Source organism: Scyliorhinus torazame, chromosome 9, assembly GCF_047496885.1.
Source record: "Scyliorhinus torazame isolate Kashiwa2021f chromosome 9, sScyTor2.1, whole genome shotgun sequence".
NCBI lineage: Eukaryota > Metazoa > Chordata > Chondrichthyes > Carcharhiniformes > Scyliorhinidae > Scyliorhinus > Scyliorhinus torazame.
This window is the reverse complement of record NC_092715.1, coordinates 56,841,623-56,862,230: the sequence shown is the minus strand read 5'-3', so window position 1 is coordinate 56,862,230 and position 20,608 is coordinate 56,841,623. Positions and strand designations below refer to the sequence as shown.

General features: G+C 47.7%; 1 protein-coding gene across 16 annotated transcripts in view; it reads right to left on the bottom strand.

Moving 5' to 3' along the window:
* Positions 1–20,608, bottom strand: part of LOC140429216 (microtubule-associated serine/threonine-protein kinase 4-like) — a 651,560-nt gene that overhangs the window by 42,698 nt on the left and 588,254 nt on the right. For all 16 annotated transcript variants that reach the window (XM_072515935.1, XM_072515937.1, XM_072515936.1 and 13 more), the window contains 4 exons: positions 19,270–19,402; positions 14,747–14,912; positions 9,618–9,719; positions 1,271–1,393 (listed from right to left, as the gene is read on the bottom strand). In XM_072515935.1, coding sequence (XP_072372036.1) covers positions 1,271–1,393; positions 9,618–9,719; positions 14,747–14,912; positions 19,270–19,402 — 524 coding nt within the window. The remainder of the gene's footprint in view (positions 1–1,270; positions 1,394–9,617; positions 9,720–14,746; positions 14,913–19,269; positions 19,403–20,608) is intronic.

Here is a 20,608-nt window from a genome sequence, read left to right as displayed (position 1 = left end):
TCTGCTCCTGCACCCACTTTGAAATTGCACCGCTGATTTTAAATTGTCTTTCTTCATTCTTGCTGCAAATGAATCACTTCACATTTTTCTGGAGTAAATTTCATCCGCCACATGTCCTCCAACCGGCCTATGGCAACCTGAAGCCCATCATGATCCTCCTCACAGTTCACAACATTTCCAAGTTTTGCACCATCTGCAAATTTCACAATTGTGCTCTGCGTACCCAGGTCTATCTAACTGCCCGTCCCTCAGGAACCCTGCTGTATACCATCTTGCAGACTGAAATACCACCACTCACCACTACTCCCTTTCCTGTCACTCAGTCAACTTCACTCCCACAACCCCCGCTACTGGGGAACCCACCACCGGTGGGGTGGGATTGTCACCATATGATGGATCGGAAAATCCCACCGGCAGGAAGGGCCGGAAAATTTTCGGCAACAGGGAAGATTTGACACAATGGATGGAGTATTCCGGGTATCACAGGGGCAGGCTACAAGGCAGGAAAGGGAACACCTGCAGAGGAAGATGTGTTGGGTCAGCAGATAGACGCATTCCTACTGAAGTCAAACTTTCTGGAGGCAGGCCAACACCTGAGAAGTTTACTGCCCAGCAAGAGTGGATAGTCAAGCTGGACAATTTAACTGGGTCCCATGGAAGCCTCCTGTTTTAACCGCCACACCAACCCCCGCACCCACTCGTCCCCCGCCCGCCTTCAGCTACAAGTCATCCTGTGGAGGGTTTTCCCTTATAAAGGCAGCCTTTGCTTATTTCATTAAGTTGTGACCCCACGTGGCAGTCTCCTGTTCCCATCCACCAGCCGGCGGTTGCTAGTTTCGGGAATGGGGGAGGGCCCGCAGACTAATTCCGGTAAATCTCCCGGCCTCCTGCTGCAGCTGGGGATAGTGGACGATTTGACACCTGCCCAAACTTCCACCCACTTTGATTCCTCTCCAGAGTCCAAACGCAACCTAAACATTTATTTAATTCATCTCCGCTCGACTGGATTGCAGACATATTTCTCAAAGTGCACTGCATCACCTCTGAATTGCAGACTGCGGGAATAATCCATATTAATGGGACTAAGTAGAGGAAAACTATTGCATTGTATAAATTAAACCAGATTCTCTAATCATTGCATAGTCTGTTAATAAAACAGGAATCTTTGAAAATATGAGAATCGGGCAATGTCTTCAATCTGCAATATTTTATCCAAAAGGTTTGAAGTGATCTTATCACAAGAGAAGACTTCATTATCTTTGACACTCACTGTCAAAGTAGCTCGTGTCATCCTCTGACTCCAGCTGAGGAATAAATTCTGCTTTCTGCCTCAAAAGTCCATTCCAGTCCAAGCCACGGAAAAAATTGTGCTGCTTTACCTCATAGGCACCACCTGATGGAGCAAGAGAGTGGGGAAGTAAGACGTCAAAGCTAGGGTTTGAAAGTCTAATTTTTAAAAGCATTTCAAATTAAAATAGGTTATACAGAAAAACAACGAACATGACCAGCAGTACTGATGTGCTACATTTATGTCCGTAGAATTCATAGAATCCCCACAGGAGGCCATCCGAGCTGTCGTGTTACAATCCCAGTTGATGTTATAACTGAATGCGAAGATCCCAGAGTGGAACCCTGGCTCAGATGACCATCAGCGAATTTTCCGTCGGTGGGATCCTCCGGTCCGTCGGCAGTCCACCCACTCCTGCATGTTTCCCGACGGCGTGGGGTGGCCACAATGGGAAACCCCATTGGCCGGCTGCCGGAACGAAGAATCCCGCCTCATAACAAAGAACAAAGAAAAGTACAGCACAGGAACATGCCTTTCGGCCCACCAAGCCTGCGCCGACCATGCTGCTGTCTAAATTTAAATTTTCTACACTTCCGGGGTCCGTATCCCTCTATTCCTATCCTATTCATGTATTTTAGCTTTAACATAAGTTTTTACTGAACTTAATTTTTACAAAAGGTGGAGGAACTGTGTCCCAGGACCGCTAATTAGTTTCAACGAGGAAAAAAACATTTATTGAACATGGAAAAATTGGATTATGGTACAATACTCCTTTACTTCCTCGTTAGCTTAACAAATACACACACATTCAACGATTAAAATGAATAACAAAGTATATCTTAAGCCACAACTGTCTCAGTAACACAAACGTCCCTTTAAACACACAAGATGGCTATGGTCAAAGACACATCCCACTCTGAACCTCAAGAGAACGTCTGTGGATTTCTCCTCAGAATTCCCCCACATTGGGCGGCATGGTGACGCAGTGATTAGCACTGCTGCCTCACGGCGCTGAGGACTCGGGTTTGATCCCGGCTCCGGGTCACTGTTTGTGTAGAGTTTGCACATTCTCCCTGTGTCTGCGTGGGTCTCACCCCCACAACCCAAAGATTTGCAGGGTAGGTGAATTAACCACGCTAAATTGCCCCTTAATTGGAAAAAATTTAATTGGGTACTCTAACTTTATAAAAAAAAGAATTCCCCCAGATCATTGTCACGTGAGAATTTCCAAACTCCACTCCCAGAAAACACACTTTAAAATCTTCATCCACAATAATGTTTTTGCATCACGGTTTGCTTACCAAACTCCAGTCCAGGTTTTCAAAATGACACTTTTAAACAGAGCTTCTGCTCCACTTTTCACATGAATCCAGTGCAGGATTTTACACCATCCCTTAAGTATTTCTTGGTCTTGACTACTGTACAAACTGTTCACAATTGACTCTCGATTCCCAGACACTTATTGAAGTAGAATCAGGCGTTTCATTTACCTCCAAGTATGCTGCCCCACTTTAAATCTAGTTACTGTAATTGTCTCTTTAACCCCAAACACTTTGGGCAGGTTTCTCTGGTAAGCGACGCCGGAATCGCAAAACGCGATTGGGAGGAGAATCGCCTGAGAGGCAAAAATCATGGCCATTGCCGGGCGCCCGACAGAATGCCATGCTCCGGTGCCTCGACAGCGGCGCCAATGCATTCTATTCCGCATGTACAGTAAATGCCGTTGGCAAACAGGCCTGAACTGTATTCCTCTAGGGCTTCCCAGGAGAAATTACTGACGGTGAGTATCACTTGTAGCTGATGAGGGAGAGAGAGGAGGTAGGGCACGCAGAGGGGTGACCGTGGACTGCCAGTCCTGCCGCTTGCAGGGCTGGCTGGGTGCCTGCCAGGGCTGGGGGGAGCAGCAGGGGTGTTGACGTGGGGTATGTCGTCAGGTGAGGTGACCCCCGGGGACTGGAGTGTCCATGCACGGATGACTATTACCACGGCCTGCAAGGCAGCCATCTTACTGCGCACCCCACTGACCTCCCATCATGGCCCATAGTTACGCAGAGTGACACCGGCCGTATGAATGGCAATGTCCGCAGTAGCCCCTCCAGGAGGGCGCTGGATCAGCCATGGAACATACAGCTGACAGGTGCAGGGCCAGCCACCAGTACCGGTACCCCTGCCAGCACTGATGGGTGCTTTTCAGCAAGGACGGGAACTGTCGGGCCAGGGGTGCGGTGAGGAGGGCAGAGTGCCAGGGGGAACAGTCGGTGGTTGGCGTGGGGATGGGGGAAGAGGGTGGTAGGAGTCGGGAAGAGGACACACAGGGGCAGGCGCTGTAGTGTAGCCCGTTGTACTTGGTTGAGCACTGGGGTATGCACGAGGCTAACATGTCTGCCTTTTACTCCCTGCAGGCAATGGCTATCGGAATCCAACCAGGAATGGTGGCCATCATCCTTGAGGATACACTGAGGCTGTACGAATTGAGGCTGTACGAACAGGAGCTGCTGGAGCGGGACCCTGCAGTGGTGGAGCGTGCCCCAGAGGAACAGGAGCTAGCCGGTGAGGATGGAGAGCTGGCCGCCCAACAGGCCAAGGAGATGGAAAGGAGGCGCTGCATGAGGTCCCGTGTGTACTGACAGCGCCTGTTCTTCGAGGACCTGCCGGACCGGACATGCCGCCGAAGACCTCGGCTGAGCAGGAGTGGGCCGTGCACTCACGCAACGTCACTGAGGCTGTATATGCTTGGTCGGCACAACGTATCAAATTAAATGTGGACCGAGACCACCAGGATGCCCGTCATTGCTGAGATGCCCCGGGTCCAGGGGGTGCATGTCCCCTTACGAGCACCGACTATGATGGGCCGGTCTTCACAAATCGAAAAGGCTTTCACTCGATGAACGTGCAACTGGTGTGTGACCATGAGATGCACAATACACACGTCTGTGCCCAATACCTGCATAGTGAGCACAACGTCTTCTTCCTGGTCGACGGTTCCTGACACCTTCAAGGGTGATGGGCTGGCTCTTGGGCGAGAGGGGTTATCCTCTGCAGTCGTGACTGGTGACACCTATCTGGAGGTCACAGACCGACGCAGAGACCTGCTACAATGAGGCTCATGCCACTATCAGGGGCGTGATCGAGTGGTGCTTCGGCTTGCTTAACACTGCAATGAAGTTACTGTGAAAAGCCCCTAGTCGCCACATTCCGGCACCAGTTCGGGTACACAGCGGGAGAATTCAGAATGTTCAAATTATCTAACAGCACCCAGGGACTGTGGGAGGAAACCGGACCATCCGGAGGAAACCTAAGCAGACACAGGGAGATCATGCAAACTCCACACAGACAGTGACCCAAGCCGGGAATCGAACCTGGGATCCTGGTGCTGTGAAGCAACAGTGTTCAGCACTGTGCTATCGTGCCACCATAAAAGTAGAGGTGGATTTCGGAGGAGGGAATTTACATATTTGAGCAGAGAGACTCATTTACAATGTTAGCTAACATGGGACGAGGAAGAGAGGTTAGGTAGTTAGAATGTTAGTGGGAATGGAATTGAAAGCGGTGGACTCAAATGGGGAAGGAGGGAGGTTGGAAATAAAGTGGGGGAGGCATCAAGATCATGGCTAGGGCAGAAGGTGCCTTGGGAGAGGTTTGGCTTTCTGGGAAAGCAGGGAAGCAACAGAGGTGCATGAGCTCCTTGTGGTTGTTGCTGGAGAGGAGAATGGAGGGGAGAGGAAGTCGGGGTGTCTAAACACCGCTGACAGTGGAGAAAAGGCTGATCATGGAGTACTGAGCTGTTTCAACAGAGCAATGCAAGGCCCATCAAGTCCAGTCCAAACCAGTGATAATGCCTAAACGAGCTGTGTATTAGGCATACCCAAGTCTGTACCTCTTGGATTTGAAGAAGAGTGGATGTGGGTCTATAGCAGGGAGGAACAACAATGGTGGCAAGGAATACAGGTTTTACAGTAACAGCTGCAGAAGTATCATGGTCAATGGCACATCTTTGGGATGTGGGAGTGAGACCCACGCAGACACGGGGAGAATGTGCAAACTCCACACGGACAGTGACTCAGGGCTGGGATTCGAACCGGGGTCCTCAGCGCCGCAGTCCCAGTGCTAACCACTGCGCCACATGTCGCCCTAAGGCTAAGCATCTTGAAATTGCAGCTGTAAACGACTTGGGAAAAAAGTGTTTTCCTGCGACAAATGCATAAAAGATGTGGATTTGGAAGTTTGGGGCAGGGGTGGGGGCAATGTTGAAGGATAGAATGTAATATTTGGAGATGGCATTGTCTGTGATACAAGTCAAAAGGCCACATGAGATGGCAGGGTTGCTGGGGTGGCTGTGAATTTGGAGGGGGGGGGGGGGGGCGGAGATAGAAATTGAAATGACGAAGGATAAGGAATTTCAAGTAGTGAGGAAGGAAAAGGGGGAGGATATCAGATGGAAACTCAATGGGGCTTGGTGAGGCTGTAGCCAAGTAAGATTTCAAATGAAAGGCAAGAGGTGGATCGAGGCAAGGTGCACGGAGGGGAAGGTGCGAGGAATTAAAGGGTGGTCAAGGCCAAATTGTCACGGCAGACAGGGCAGATAATGGAAAGACAGGACAGATAATGGAAAGACAGGGAGAAAACAGTATGGTTTTGCCATTCATTGGAACCATTCATTTCCAACCAATTTTCAGTAAAAGTCACAATGTCAATGCATTTGGGCTTGGTGAGATCGTGGATGACAAGAGACTTGCTTGTGTGTGACTGGACACTCAGTGAATGGAGGGATACATGGAGAGCGGTGGTAATTATGGTTCACTAGGGAAGTCGGAAGGGACAGTGATAGGTGTTGTGAGTAGGACTGAATGAACCTGGATCTTGAAATTTATGGGCTTCGCAACTTTTCTTTTTACAATTAGCTCATCACTCATACTTTATTTTATGTCAAATCGTCCTTAAACTGCTTCAATTGTAAGGTATTTTTCAAACGAAAGGCAAGGCCACCCAATAGTATGTGTCGTTTTGGAGGACCCATCATTGAAAGGGCATCAAAGGGCATGGGGAAAGCATTGATTCACTAGGATGATTGGAGATACATCCACAATGATAAATATTAGGCTTACATCCATCCACCAGAGCAGAGAAGGCTCAAAATCAGACAAGACTGGGCAATCTCAACAGGTCTGACAGCATCTGTGGAGAGAGAAAGGAGCTAACATTTCGAGTCTGGATGACTCTTTGTCAAAGCTGGGGAGAACTGGAAATAGGGTCAGATTTACACTTTTGTGGGCAGCATGAAGCGGTGGGGCCGGATAGGGGGCCAGCGATAGGTGGAGGTTGACAAAGGTGGTGTGGACAGAAATGGGGTGATTAAGCCAAGAAGGGTGCTGACTGTGGCAGAACAAAGGTGAGCAGCATGTCAAAGGGCAACTAGGAACAGGGAACAGATGGCCCAAGTGGGGTGGGAGGAGAGGGGGGACAATAGTGAGGGAAAAACAGATCAATAGATGAAAATAAATAGATAGAAATAAAAATGGGGCGAAGGTGGAGGAGAGATTTCACAGTCTGAAGTTGTTGAACTCAATGTTAAGTCCGGAAGGCCGTAACATGCCAAATCGAAAGATGAGGTTCTGTTTCTCCAGTTTGCGCTGGGCTTCACTGGAACATCGCAGCAGGCTAAGGACAGACAATGTAAGGGGCAGCACGGTAGCATTGTGGATAGCACAATTGCTTCACAGCTCCAGGGTCCCAGGTTCGATTCTGGCTTGGGTCACTGTCTGTGTGGAGTCTGCACATCCTCCCCGTGTGTGCGTGGGTTTCCTCCGGGTGCTCCGGTTTCCTCCCACAGTCCAAAGATGTGCAGGTTAGGTGGATTGGCCATGATAAATTGCTCTTAGTGTCCAAAATTGCCCTTAGTGTTGGGTGGGGTTACTGGGTTATGGGGATAGGGTGGGGGTGTTGACCTTGGGTAGGGTGCTCTTTCCAAGAGCCGGTGCAGACTGGACGGGCCGAATGGCCTCCTTCTGCGCTGTAAATTTTATGATCTATGATCCATGTGGACGTGAGAGCAGTGCGGAGAGTTGAAATGGGTCCTGCTTGCGGACGGATCAAAGGTGTTCTGTTAAGCGGTCACCCAGTCTGTGTTTAGTCTCTCCAATGTAGAGTCGACAGAATTGGGAGCAGGGAATGCAATAGACCAGATAGAAGCAGGTGCAGGTGAAGCTCTGCCTCAGCTGAAATGTGTGTTTAGGCCCTGGTATGGTGAGCAAGGAGGAGGTAACAGGGCAGGTGTTACACGTTCTGAGAAGATTTCAGAGAAGACTCATACAGGCTTCTTCAAATCTGAAGGGAACTGGGAGAATGAATAGTGAATGGCTTTTTCCAGTGGTGAAAGAGCCAGTGGCTAGTGGGTGGAGGGTGCTATTGATTTATAATTGTCACCGAGAGAGAGAGAGAGAGAGTGTGTTTGTGTGTGTGTGTGTGTGTGTGTGCCACAAAGAGCCATCATGAACAGTTGGCTGGCCTCCTCCTGGCTGCAAGGGCCCTTTGGCTATACCAAGATGATGGCTATTTTCTGGAGCTTAGCTACCTATTCAATGACCAAAGACTGATGTCGAAAAGGAGCAAGCATGCAAATGATGAAAATGTTTTTGCCTGTCCTCGTCCATGGTTCAAACATATGCATATCTTACTGCAATCTTACTCTGTCCATATGCCTTTAGGATAAATGACTTTTGTTCCTCAATCTCAGTGAGAAAATGATCTAAATTCAAGTGCACACATTGGATTGGATTGGATTGGATTTGTTTATTGTCACGTGTACCGAGGTACAGTGAAAAGTATTTTTCTGCGAGCAGCTCAACACATCATTAAGTACATGGAAAGAAAAGGGAATAAAAGAAAATACAAAATAGGGCAACACAAGATATACAATGTAACTACATAAGCACCGGATGAAGCATACAGGGGTGTAGTATTAATGAGGTCAGTCCATAAGAGGGTCATTTAGGAATCTGGTAACAGCGGGGAAGAAGCTGTCTTTGAGTCTGTTCGTGCGTATTCTCAGACTTCTATATCTCCTGCCTGATGGAAGAAGTTGGAAGAGTGAGTAAGCCGGGTGGGAGGCGTCTTTGATTATGCTGCCCCCTTTCCCCAGGCAGCGGGAGATGTAGATGGAGTCAATGGATGGGAGGCAGGTTCGTGTGATGGACTGGGTTATGTTCACGACTCTCTGAAATTTCTTGCGGTCCTGGGCCGAGCAGTTGCCATACCGAGCAGTCATTAAATGGAAAATCTGTCTACTAAGGGAAAACTTTGGATTGATATTAGTTTCTATACTCAACAACCTGCTGCAGTACTTGGACTGCTGCTTATTAGAATATCAAACTAAGTTGTGTGGTTCTGGGACGGCACGGTGGCGCAGTGGTTAGCACTGTTGCCTCACGGCGCTGAGGACCCCCGTTCGATCCCGGCTCCGGGTCACTGTCCGAGTGGAGTTTGCATATTCTCCCCGTGTTTCCGTGGGTCTCACCCCCACAAACCCAAAGATGTGCAGGATAGGTAGATTGGCCACGCTAAATTGCGCCTGAATTGGAAAAAGAGAACTGGGTACTTTAAATTTATTTTTAAAAACTTATGGGGTTCCAGAGAAATCATAGAAAAACACCCTGGCACTCTTCCGCATATTTCTTTAATAAATCTCTCGCTTCAAGCTTGAGTCAAAATAACACATTACTCTAGTTGGCATAAGGTCCACTTTCTGAGTTAATGAAATAAATGGACCAGTTTATTACAACAGCAGAAACATCCCAGATTACATGGTCACAGACTTCTCTGAACTGAACAGCACCACTCAAAGGCATAAACAAATTAGTTCTACACCAGTCATTTAGAGTTACTGTCCAAACTGCCAGCGAGTGTTTAGAACTTTCCCCAGAGTCATAAAACTTGCAGCAGGAAGGGGTATTTCAAGTTGGATAAAATTGTACTTCTCCACCATGGTATCAGCTCTCAATAAAGTAAATATTTTTAAGGTGATAATTCTGTACTTGAGTAAACAAAAGTTTTCTGAGCAGTCATTCAGCTTTGGTGTTTACACGGAACAGGTCAACCTCACTCCAATCGGTCAAGAGATGTTCCGCGGTTTAGTCAAATGCAAAGTCACCAGAGTGTGGTCATCTAGAATTTGTTATATTAAACAGCCAATATTTGGTTGACAAAGAACACCAATCCATTAAACAGAATTGATTATCAATAACAGGATCATCACATTTTAAAGAGTTTTCAGACTCAGCAATTTTCAGAGCAATGTTGCAGGGCACTAATATTGAAAATAGCTTCACGGTACCTGTCCCCAGTCTCTCCAATGGATTCTGTCGGAGCAGCATTGTGATGAGGTCCTGGGCGTCTGATGCAGGAGCTTCATCCCCTTCTGGCCAGTTTATCTCATCTGAGGAAGCAGGAAGGCACAAAAAGGTGCCGAACTTGAATTAAAGAATAAGCTTCACAAAACTTAGGGAATTTCTAAATTTAGCCATAAACTTATCGACTGAGCCAGTGAGCCTCAGCAGTTCAGTCCACAAGGTGCCTCATTGCATCTCCATTTCTTAACCGCCAGCTTGTTTGAATATAGTGGCCCTGAAGGTTCAAAATGGCTGATGTTCGTGGTGTTGTATCGTTGGTGGGTAAATCCCAAATCAGAAAGCCAAGCAAGATGTGTTGGTATCAATGGCTTGAGGCAATATGCAAATTCATGGAACATTTATTTTAAACATATTTGGCTCCCACGGCACACAATTACGCTTACCCATATGGACAAAGATCTTGGGAGAGCTCTGCAATGTGGCAAGATGTCAGGCTTTTGTGTCTCAGTCTGTCACGAGCACATTAGGTTATCTGTCCAAGAGAGGCCATTAAGGAGGGTAGGTGCGAGGAAAAGGAATGTCTCTAAATGTTAGCTTTAAAGCAAGGAATTGGAGCCCGGTAGCTGAGTTTACCTTGCATTCGTGGCTTGTATTCTCCCTACCCAAAAGGGACTGGGGCCAGAAAGTGGAAAGGGTGCTGATACCTGTCACTTTGATCAGCACACTGACCACCTTGACCAACTCAGCTGTGTGGAAGTGGCTACAATGCAGCAGACTTTGTGCTCGAGAGCAAGATGACAATGCTGAAACGAAGCCAGGTGCTATTTCACAAAGAGCAAAGTGCTTATTGTTATTTGTTCAGAATCCTGCGCCTCAAGCTGTCGACATGATGCTAAACAATACTGAGTTCTGTGCAATGAATCATTTAAACAAATATTAACACGAATTACAAAATAGCTGGCAGATGCACCCAATTACAGTGCCATCATAAATGGTACTGAGCAAGGGCATAGATATATTTTACAAATACAAACGAACCGTGAATCAGAGGTTATAATTTAATTGGATTCCAGTAACAAAAAAAAATGAAATTAGTGATCACTAAATTTATTTCTGCAGGCGCAATCTGCAATTCTATTAACAACTGCTCAAGGCCATGGGACACCACACAATTTAGAAATAAATTTATTCTGGTTTGTTTAGCCAGCAGGCTGCTCCATAAATGTAATTACATCATGTGGAAATGATACATGAATATGCAAATGAGCAATTGCGCACCAACAGCCATTCACAACGCTTTTAATTAATCACTCAATTCCCGCAGCCTCTCTCACTCTGTGGCACATGACAAAACAAGATGGAACGGAATTGACTTTCGTCTCTCTGGGCGGCTGTAGTATCACAGTAACTGCAATTGTCTGGCTCAGAGCCTGTGAGCTCGGAATCCCTGAACAAAGACCATACTTCTCATACACACACACACACACACACATAAACAAAAGCAATTCAGTGCTAGAAATCGGAAATCAAAACAGAAAATGCTGGAAATACTCAGCAGGTCAGACAGCATCTACTGAGGGAGAAACAGAGTTGAAGTATCAGCTCGATGATCTTCCGTCATTTTATCTTTCCCTTCGAGCATTTCCGGCATTTTCCGTTATTATTCTCAAGGTACTCCAACAAACATCCTTTTGTTTTGCTGAAGGATTGCCCTGATAAAACATCATCCCTTGGAATAGACTGTCCTTTTCTTGTTGCAAAAATAGAGTTTTTCGAGGAGGTCACTAAGATGATTGATGCAGGTAGGGCAGTGGATGTTGTCTACATGGACTTCAGTAAGGCCTTTGACAAGGTCCCTCATGGTAGACTAGTACAAAAGGTGAAGTCACACGGGATCAGGGGTGAGCTGGCAAGGTGGATTCAGAACTGGCTAGGCCATAGAAGGCAGAGGGTAGCAATGGAGGGATGCTTTTCTAATTGGAGGGCTGTGACCAGTGGTGTTCCACAGGGATCAGTGCTGGGACCTTTGCTGTTTGTAGTATATATAAATGATTTGGAGGAAAATGTAACTGGTCTGATTAGTAAGTTTGCAGACGACACAAAGGTTGGTGGAATTGCGGATAGCGATGAGGACTGTCTGAGGATACAGCAGGATTTAGATTGTCTGGAGACTTGGGCGGAGAGATGGCAGATGGAGTTTAATCCGGACAAATGTGAGGTAATGCATTTTGGAAGGGCTAATGCAGGTAGGGAATATACAGTAAATGGTAGAACCCTCAAGAGTATTGAAAGTCAAAGAGATCTAGGAGTACAGGTCCACAGGTCATTGAAAGGGGCAACACAGGTGGAGAAGGTAGTCAAGAAGGCATACGGCATGCTTGCCTTCATTGGACGGGGCATTGAGTATAAGAATTGGCAAGTCATGTTGCAGCTGTATAGAACCTTAGTTAGGCCACACTTGGAGTATAGTGTTCAATTCTGGTCGCCACACTACCAGAAGGATGTGGAGGCTTTAGAGAGGGTGCAGAAGAGATTTACCAGAATGTTGCCTGGTATGGAGGGCATAAGCTATGAGGAGCGATTGAATAAACTCGGTTTGTTCTCTCTGGAACGAAGGAGGTTGAGGGGCGACCTGATAGAGGTATACAAAATTATGAGGGGCATAGACAGAGTGGATAGTCAGAGGCTTTTCCCCAGGGTAGAGGGGTCAATTACTAGGGGGCATAGGTTTAAGGTGAGAGGGGCAAGGTTTAGAGTAGATGTACGAGGCAAGTTTTTTACGCAGAGGGTAGTGGGTGCCTGGAACTCGCTACCGGAGGAGGTAGTGGAAGCAGGGACGATAGGGACATTTAAGGGGCATCTTGACAAATATATGAATAGGATGGGAATAGAAGGATACGGACCCAGGAAGTGTAGAAGATTGTAGTTTAGTCGGGCAGTATGGTCGGCGCGGGCTTGGAGGGCCGAAGGGCCTGTTCCTGTGCTGTACATTTCTTTGTTCTTTGTTCTTTGTGTCATATTTTGAAATTAATTTGGAAATAAGGCAGATGAGACGGAACAAATTCCAAGGAACTCGAGAAGAAATGTTTGCCGGATCGGGAATTTCAAGCAAGCAATGTTAAAGGGGAAGACAATCTTAAAGCCACGTCAGTTCCCGGTTTAGCCAGCTGGGTGCGCCGGCGCTCCATAAGTGGCGGAGAGGTTTTTGCAGAGCACATCAGTCATTTTACCAAGGACGAAAAAAAATCACTTTTCAAAAGATTGGGCACTAAGGGCAATTTAGCATGTTAATAACTGTGTGTGTAAAAAAAATGCACGCATAATAAGCCAATCTTCTGAAGCAAAGTTAAACTTCAAAATCAGACTCAACTGGATAAAGGTGAAGCAGTTGATTTTTGATACAAAATGAAAATTAAACTATAGTCCCAGATGATGATAGGCTGCCCTTCCCTTTGAGGGGCAGAGCTCACTGGTGGTGATTTAACCTAAGGATCACCACACCTCAGGCGAGGGGCAAGGTTGAGAAGGCGGGGCCTTCATGAATAACCTCAGCCGGTACGGGAATTGAACCCACGCTGTTGGCATCGCTCTGCATCATGAACCAGCCGCCCAGCCAAGTGAGCTGACCCAGCCCCCTTTCTAGATATAAAGTGGCTAAATTAACATGGTCCCCAATATTAGCCTCTTACTGCATAGCTGTGGATTGCAGAGTAATAATCAAACCCGAGATGGTAGATTTAAACGGTTTTGGTCAACATGATGAAAATGGCATCAACAATAGAGGTTTGTTGGGGATAATACATCCCCTCGTCAAACATTTCTTGCTTTAATTAACTTTTTCCTCTTCCTGGCAAGCTTCACATATCAGAATATTTCTTGACGGGCTACGCGATAAGGTGGTGTTGAAAACTGGAGTGGGGGAGGGGAAGGTATCGGAGATTTAAAAGGAGCTGATGGAGTGGGAGGGAGCCCCGATAGGAGAGGTGAAGCAAAAGTGGTAGGAAGAGCTGGGTTTGGAGTTGGAGGCTGGGTTGTGGGAGGAGGCCCTGAGGTGAGTCAATGCATCCTCGTAGTGTACCACGCTTAGCCTGATACAATATCAGATGGTCCACAGGGTGCATATTACTGTGAACCGGTTGAACAGGTTCTTTGAAGGGGTGGAAGATATGTGTGGGCGCTATGCAGGGGGTCCTGCGAATCATGTCCATATGTTTTGGGCATGCCCGAGGCTTAGGGGATTCTGGCGGGGGTTTGCTGACTTCATGTCGGAGGTACTGAAAGTAAGGGCAGCACGGTAGCACAGTGGTTAGCACAGTTGCTCCACAGCTCAAGGGTCCCAGGTTCCATTCCCGGCTTGGGTCACTGTCTGTACGGAGTCTGCACGTTCTCCCCGTGTGTGCGTGGGTTTCCTCCGGTGCTCTGATTTCCTCCCACAGTCCAAAGATGTGCAGGTTAGGTGGATTGGTTGGGCTAAATTGCCCTTAGTGTCCAAAGAAGGTTAGGTGGGATTACTGGGTTACAGGGATAGGGTAGAGGTGTGGGCTTAGGTAGGGTGCTCTTGCCAAGGGCCAGTGCAGACTCGATGGGCCGAATGGCCTCCTTCTGCACTGCAAATTCTATGTAACAAAAAAAGGATGGTTCAGAGTCCAGAGGTGGCAAACTTTGGTGTGTCGGAAGACCCGGGAGTCCAGAGGGTGAGAGAGGCCGATGTCTTGGCCTTTGTCTCCCTGGTAGCCCGGAGACGGACTTTATTGTCATGGAGGGACACGGAGCCCTCGAAGTCGGGGGTGTGGGTTAGTGACATGGCTGGGTTTCTCAGGCTTGAGAAGATTAAGTATGCCCTGAAGAGATCAATGCTAGGGTTTGCCCGGAGGTGGCAGCCGTTTATCGACTTCTTTGGGAAAAATCAAGCTGTCACCCATTAGTGGGAAATTGGGATTAGGGAGTTGTTTAGGTAAGCCATGTTGGCTGGACTTTGTTGTGTGTGGGGGGGGGGGGGGGGGGGGGGGGGGGCGTGTTGTTCATCTTGCTCTTTTGATATCTTGTTGTTAAAATTATAAATGCCTGAATAAAAATATGTTTTTAAAAAAAAAGAATATTTCTTGATGCTCACCACTAATCACTTGTCCAAAGAGCTCTTCGGGTGTGTCTCCAAAGAAAGGCACGCATCCAACAACAAATTCATAAAGAATTATCCCCATGGCCCACCAGTCCACTGGTTTGCCATACCCCTGCCGCAGGATAACCTCAGGAGCTATGTATTCTGGAGTTCCACAAACCTGCAATACAATAATAATAAAAACCAGCATGTACTTGTTGTAAATGTGGTGTTAGCAAACAATGAAGCCGTTTACACTGTTTGTGAAAGGCATTTTAATGAAAGTGGCCATAAAACACTTGATACTACACCAATAAAGGTGCGCAGCAGAAAGTGTTAGACTAACTTGATACTTTATGGGTGTTGGGTGATCTCCTGTCCGGTTCTTCCATTTCGTATTTTTATTTCAATTACAGTTTTATCTTTAGTGCACCCGGGTCAGTTGAGTCCGCAGGCAGGAATGGAGGTGCACAGGCCCAAGCCAGTAGGAGGCATTCCGAAGCAGCAGGCCCTACCTAGCAAGCCAACCGAATGGCCCTCGAGCATTAGCCTGGGCCTCAGTGATATTACCACCATCTCCCCCATGAACTGCCCACTGGCCCAGTTCCATTACGTAGGGAGAGTGAAAAGCAGGCTTTGAATTTTTAAACTACGGGCGTGATTCTCCGAAATGGAGACTAGAGTGTTCGCGACGGCGCGGAACGGGCATGGGCACTACCGATTCTGGCCACCATAGGGGGCCAGCACGGCGCTGGAGCGGTTCACGCAGCTCCAGCCTCCCTTGCACCAACCCGCAAATGCGTGGGGGACTTCCTCAACGCGTTGGCCCCGAGGGAACATGGCGTGGGGGTTCAGGGGCCGGCCGCGTAATAAAATAGGGCCGGGGCTGGAGAGGCCGGCCCGCCGATCGGTGGGCCCCGGAGGGTTTTGAGTCTGTTGCAATTTTTGTCACATTCTGCAGCGTTTTACTGAAGCAATATCTGTTTTCCTGCACCAAATGAAGGACATTGATTGGAATGGTGAGATAAAACAAATAAGTAAGGGAATTGGATTGTTATCTGAAAAGGAAGAATGTGCAGGGCTATGGGGAGAACATGTGGATGAATTAGCACTGGGTAAATTGGTCCTACAGAAATCTGGGGCAGGATTCTCTGACCCTAGGCCGGGTCGGAGAATCCTCGGAGGGCCGCTTGAATCCTGCCCCGCCGCCGGCTGCCGTTTTCGCCGGCGCCGGTTTTAGGGTGGGGGCGGGGATCACGCCGCGCCGGTCGGGGGCTGTTGGCAACGGTCCCCCCGGCATTCCACCGGGCCCCGATGGGCCGAGCGGCCGTCCGTGTTCGTCCAGTCCCGCCGGCGTGAAATGGACATGGTCCCACATGACGGAACCTGGCTGGTAGGCCGGCTGGTGCAGTCCTCGGGGGTGTGCGGGGGCCCCCAAGGTGGCCTGGTCCGCGATCGGGGCCCACCAATCTGCGGGTGGGTCTGTGCCTTGGGGGCACGCCTTCCCTCCGCGCCGGCCTCTGTAGGGCTCTGCAATGGCTGGTGCGGAGGAGAAACCCCCTGCGCATGCGCCAGAACACGCCGGCCCTTCGGCGGCAGTTGGCGCAGCGCCAACCCATCCAGCACCGGCCTAGCCCCCAGAAGCGTGGAGGAATCCGCAACTTCCGGGTGGCCCAAAGCTGGAGGGGTTTGCACCGTTCTCGGCACCGGCGATGGGCCATCCCACAGATTGTGGGAGAATCCTGCCCCTGGTGCAGGCACGATGGGTTGAATGGCCTCCTTCTGTGCTGCAACCGTGCTGGAACCATGGCTCAAACGCACATGAGTATATACGCAGTAAACAAAGCAGGTCATTGCAGCATTTCTATTTTCACAATCTGAATCCCTTATGTAAAACTGCTGTGCTGCCTTTTATTGCTGTGACTTTCTGGATAGTCCCAACATTGCTGAATTTAGACTTTTCCCTCTCCGCCAGTGAGGTTACAAACAAAATACTTACACTAGCATCACGGTAAGAGCAGCCACGGATAGGAAACGACAGACTGTATCCAGTCCTAATAGAACCTAGATATATAATTGCCTCTGATTTACACTGAATCATAAGGAGCAAGGTGCCTTTCACTACCATCGTAAATCTTTGTCAATATGAGTCAGAATATGGAAAAACAGTTTGCATTCCATCTCATACTGAATATTGGCAAGAGAGTGGAATGGTAAAGCAATTTTTAGAGGGGTCAAATTGCTATCATTTGGCAATGAGGTGTGCTAAAGGAAACAAAAACAAAATACTGGACTGTCTCAGCAGATCGGACAGCATCTGTGGAGAGGAAAAGGAGCTAACATTTTGAGTCTGGATGACGTTTTGTCAAAGCCTTTGTCGAACTCCATGTTTAAGGGAAACAGGGCATTTCTTTGAATTTGACACCCTCTGCAGGTGTATCGTGAACCACACATTTTGGAAATATTCTGCAGAGATTCCGATTTGTCCAGTGAGGGGTCTCCATTTATTTCTTCACTGATTCTTGCTATTTGGGTGCAAAATGACCCATCTTATTATCTGCGGATGGAAGTGGCTCAACATTTTTATTTGGTTAATACATACCCGAACATTCCTGGTGGAAGGGGAAAAAGTGTAAATGTAGCAGCAACGCAGACCGCATTTTTAACTCCACCATCCCAACCAGGAGCAGTGGATACACTTTTTTTTTTTCTCTAAATTTCCCTCCAGCTTATTATTGGCTAAATAGTCTGGTTCTCTGCAATTGCAGTGTATGAATTTAATTGTTTTGAATTTTCTTTCTCTTTGAATTGTTGTCCCTTATGTATCCATACATTTCTTTATTCTTTCAGCTTCCCTTTTCTCTGTTTGGTTTCCACACAAGTGTTGTTTCACATTCCACCTGCTGCAGTTTGAGATCCCAACCATTTATATTTCCCTGCTGGTGTGCGACAAATTCAAGTGTCTGTCAGCCACTGCAGGGATGGTTCAGGTTTGTGTCTGGCCTTATATTGTTGCAGCTGTCGGTTGCTAAAAGTGAGATTTTCTTCTTTTAAAAAAAATTTAGTGTACCCAATTAATTTTTCCAATTAAGGGGCAATTTAGCGTGGTCAATCCACCTACCCTGCACATCTTTTGGGTTGTGGGGGTGAAACCCACGCAAACACAGGGAGAATGTGCAAACTCCACACGGACAGTGACCCAGAGCCGGGATCGAACCTGGGACCTCGGCGCCGTGAGGCTGCAGGGCTAACCCACTGCGCCACCGTGCTGCCCCGAGATTTTGTTTTTAAAACACCTCATGAACTTGAAAAATGGGAATCTCTCATCTGCACCTTCAATATTCCGATATATTGGCCAGAGTTTCCCCAAAGCCTGGCAGAGTGTCAGCTTCAGACTGACAACCAGCGTGTGCCACTCCAGGTGCACAGTCGAGTTTTCACTCCAGAGTCTCTGCCACTCTGTGCACAGAGAATCGGGGGGCGGGGTTGTGCCATCACTCTGGCGGGGCGTGATAGAACCACGCCCTGATCTGGGTTGGAATTAAACATAAAGCACTTCCCCCCCCCCCCCCCCCAGACATGAAGGACTCCCTCACAAGTAATGGACCTCCCCCTCACAGAGGGGCCGTGTGTCCCCTTCACACCACACATAAGGGGAAATCCCCCAATGGGGGCTCCCCAGAGGGCCTACCCCCGGTACTGCCATCCTGGTAGTGCCAGAGGGCAGTGGGAGCGCACTGCCACACCATATCCCTCACCACCTTGGGGCTATACTTACCTGTGCACCCCCGGTGTGGTTATCACGGCTGGGTTTCCTTTCTGAAAACCAGTAGTGATTCGCGCCGGCATGTCGGCTGGGTGGGACAATGCTGTGAGGGCACAAGTTGCGGCTTTAGGCCCTATAATTAGATTCAAATTTATTAGAAAATGTGCTAATGAGGCTTGGACCTTTCCTGGGTGTGAACCTGATTGCAACATCGGAAGGGGCAGGGAAATCCCAAACTGAAATCTCGCTGGCACAAATCCCAATTTGGACCTTTCTTTGCAGATATCTTTGCACCAAAATTACAATTTCATGACAGAAATTTCAGCTTTTCTTTCCGTAAAGGTGACCATCAGTGACCAAATAGTTACCAGACATCATCTGCAAAAGGCATGTCTAAACATATAGACATTTGCCTTACAGTTTAGTGCGGCTTAATAAAAGGATTCTCAATCTTATACAAAGATTTGAATAGCCTGGGCCGGGCAATCAATGAAACACTGAATCCAATGATCTGACACCTATATTAATTATCTGATGCTAGTTTTGTGCTTAATGTTATGAAGTACAAGTGTCTTTTCTGCTTCTGGATTATGGAGGTTTATTTGTGTGGCAGGCCCAACGAAACAATCTCCAGCCGCCATTTTCAAAAAGATGACAAGTTGCGTCTTATCTCAGCTTTCAAATCCCAGCAGCCAATTATATGGAGCAGCTGAGATAACACGGATGCTGTTCGTCAAAATTACCGCTTTGCCCAGCCCCATGTGGCTCTCACCTGTTTGTCCAGGAACTCTCTAGCATCTTTCTCAATGTGTCCTTCGTAAAGGTTAGTTGTCATGTTCATCAGCCCAACTTTTGACAATCCAAAATCCGTCAGCTTTATATGCCCCAGCGACGTTACGAGCAAACTACAGAAAAGTTAAAAAATAAGTCCACATTAGTTCCTCAAAACTTGAGTACTTAATTTTTTTTTTTTTAAAAGCTTGAATTGGAAGCGAACTGCATGGAAATTCCTGAAAGATCAAACCCAGAGACTCCTGGCTAATGAAAACTGACTACATGATGATAGCAATTCCGAAAGCCAGCAGGGGTTCACACCAGATGAGGGGGGAAAGAAACTCAATACCGCAAAATTGATACGAACCACTGGCTGAAAATAGTGAAAGTTAAATAAATGATTCCCAACCATTGGAAAAGTGGGACATCTGTGGCTGCTTTAAAACGCTGCTCGGATTTGCCACAAGCTCTGAAACAACGAGAATTTAACTTTAATGATCTGCTGGCTAATAGAAAGCACTTGTCTATAACGTGCTTAATGAAGCCAAGAGGTACCACTTTATGAGACTGCAAATAGAAATCGGAGTTTCTAGCAGAGTGTATCTCCTTACATCCATTTACACAAATTCCAACCTCTTGTTTCCATTTAGGGCGCCACTAGTTGGATCACATTTTCTATGCTGGGGCTCTCCAGGACAGAGAATTTGTTGCTCTAAATCCTGCAGGTTTACCTCCGCCCTAGCTTCAAAAGTTCTTTCTGGTCAAACACATCCTGATTATGACATGCTGATCTGGGGCGTCATTCTCCGCCGGCGGGAGTCTCCGTTCTGCCGGCGCCCGGGGGTTTCCCGACGGCGTGGGGCTGCCCCACAATGGGAAACCCCATTGACCGGCCGGTGTTACGGAGACTCCCGCCGGCCGGTCGGCGCAGAAATGTGGCGGGGCGGGTAGGAGAATTTCGCCCCTGATCTTCACCGATCTCAACTTTTGTGCCAAACCAGTGGATTTTTCAATTTACCCCGTCGCGCATTCAAGCATTCAATGGGAAATCCCACAGAAGATGCCACCGGCCAACAGCGGGCCTCCTTCCCTCACCGAGGAACACGTCGCTGGGGCGTGTGGAAAATCACCCCCAACGGTTTTAGAACAAAGTCAATCAAATTGTACAGCAATAAAAGCCAATAACATAAGAGACTCTTTTTTTTACTGTGCGGTAATGAGGATGCCTAGCTCTTCATAAAATCTCAAAATATTCGGGCTAATATCCACTTTTAACATTTATTTTATCACATGTAAAATTACACCACATCTAAGGTTTTATGGAAGATACATGTTCA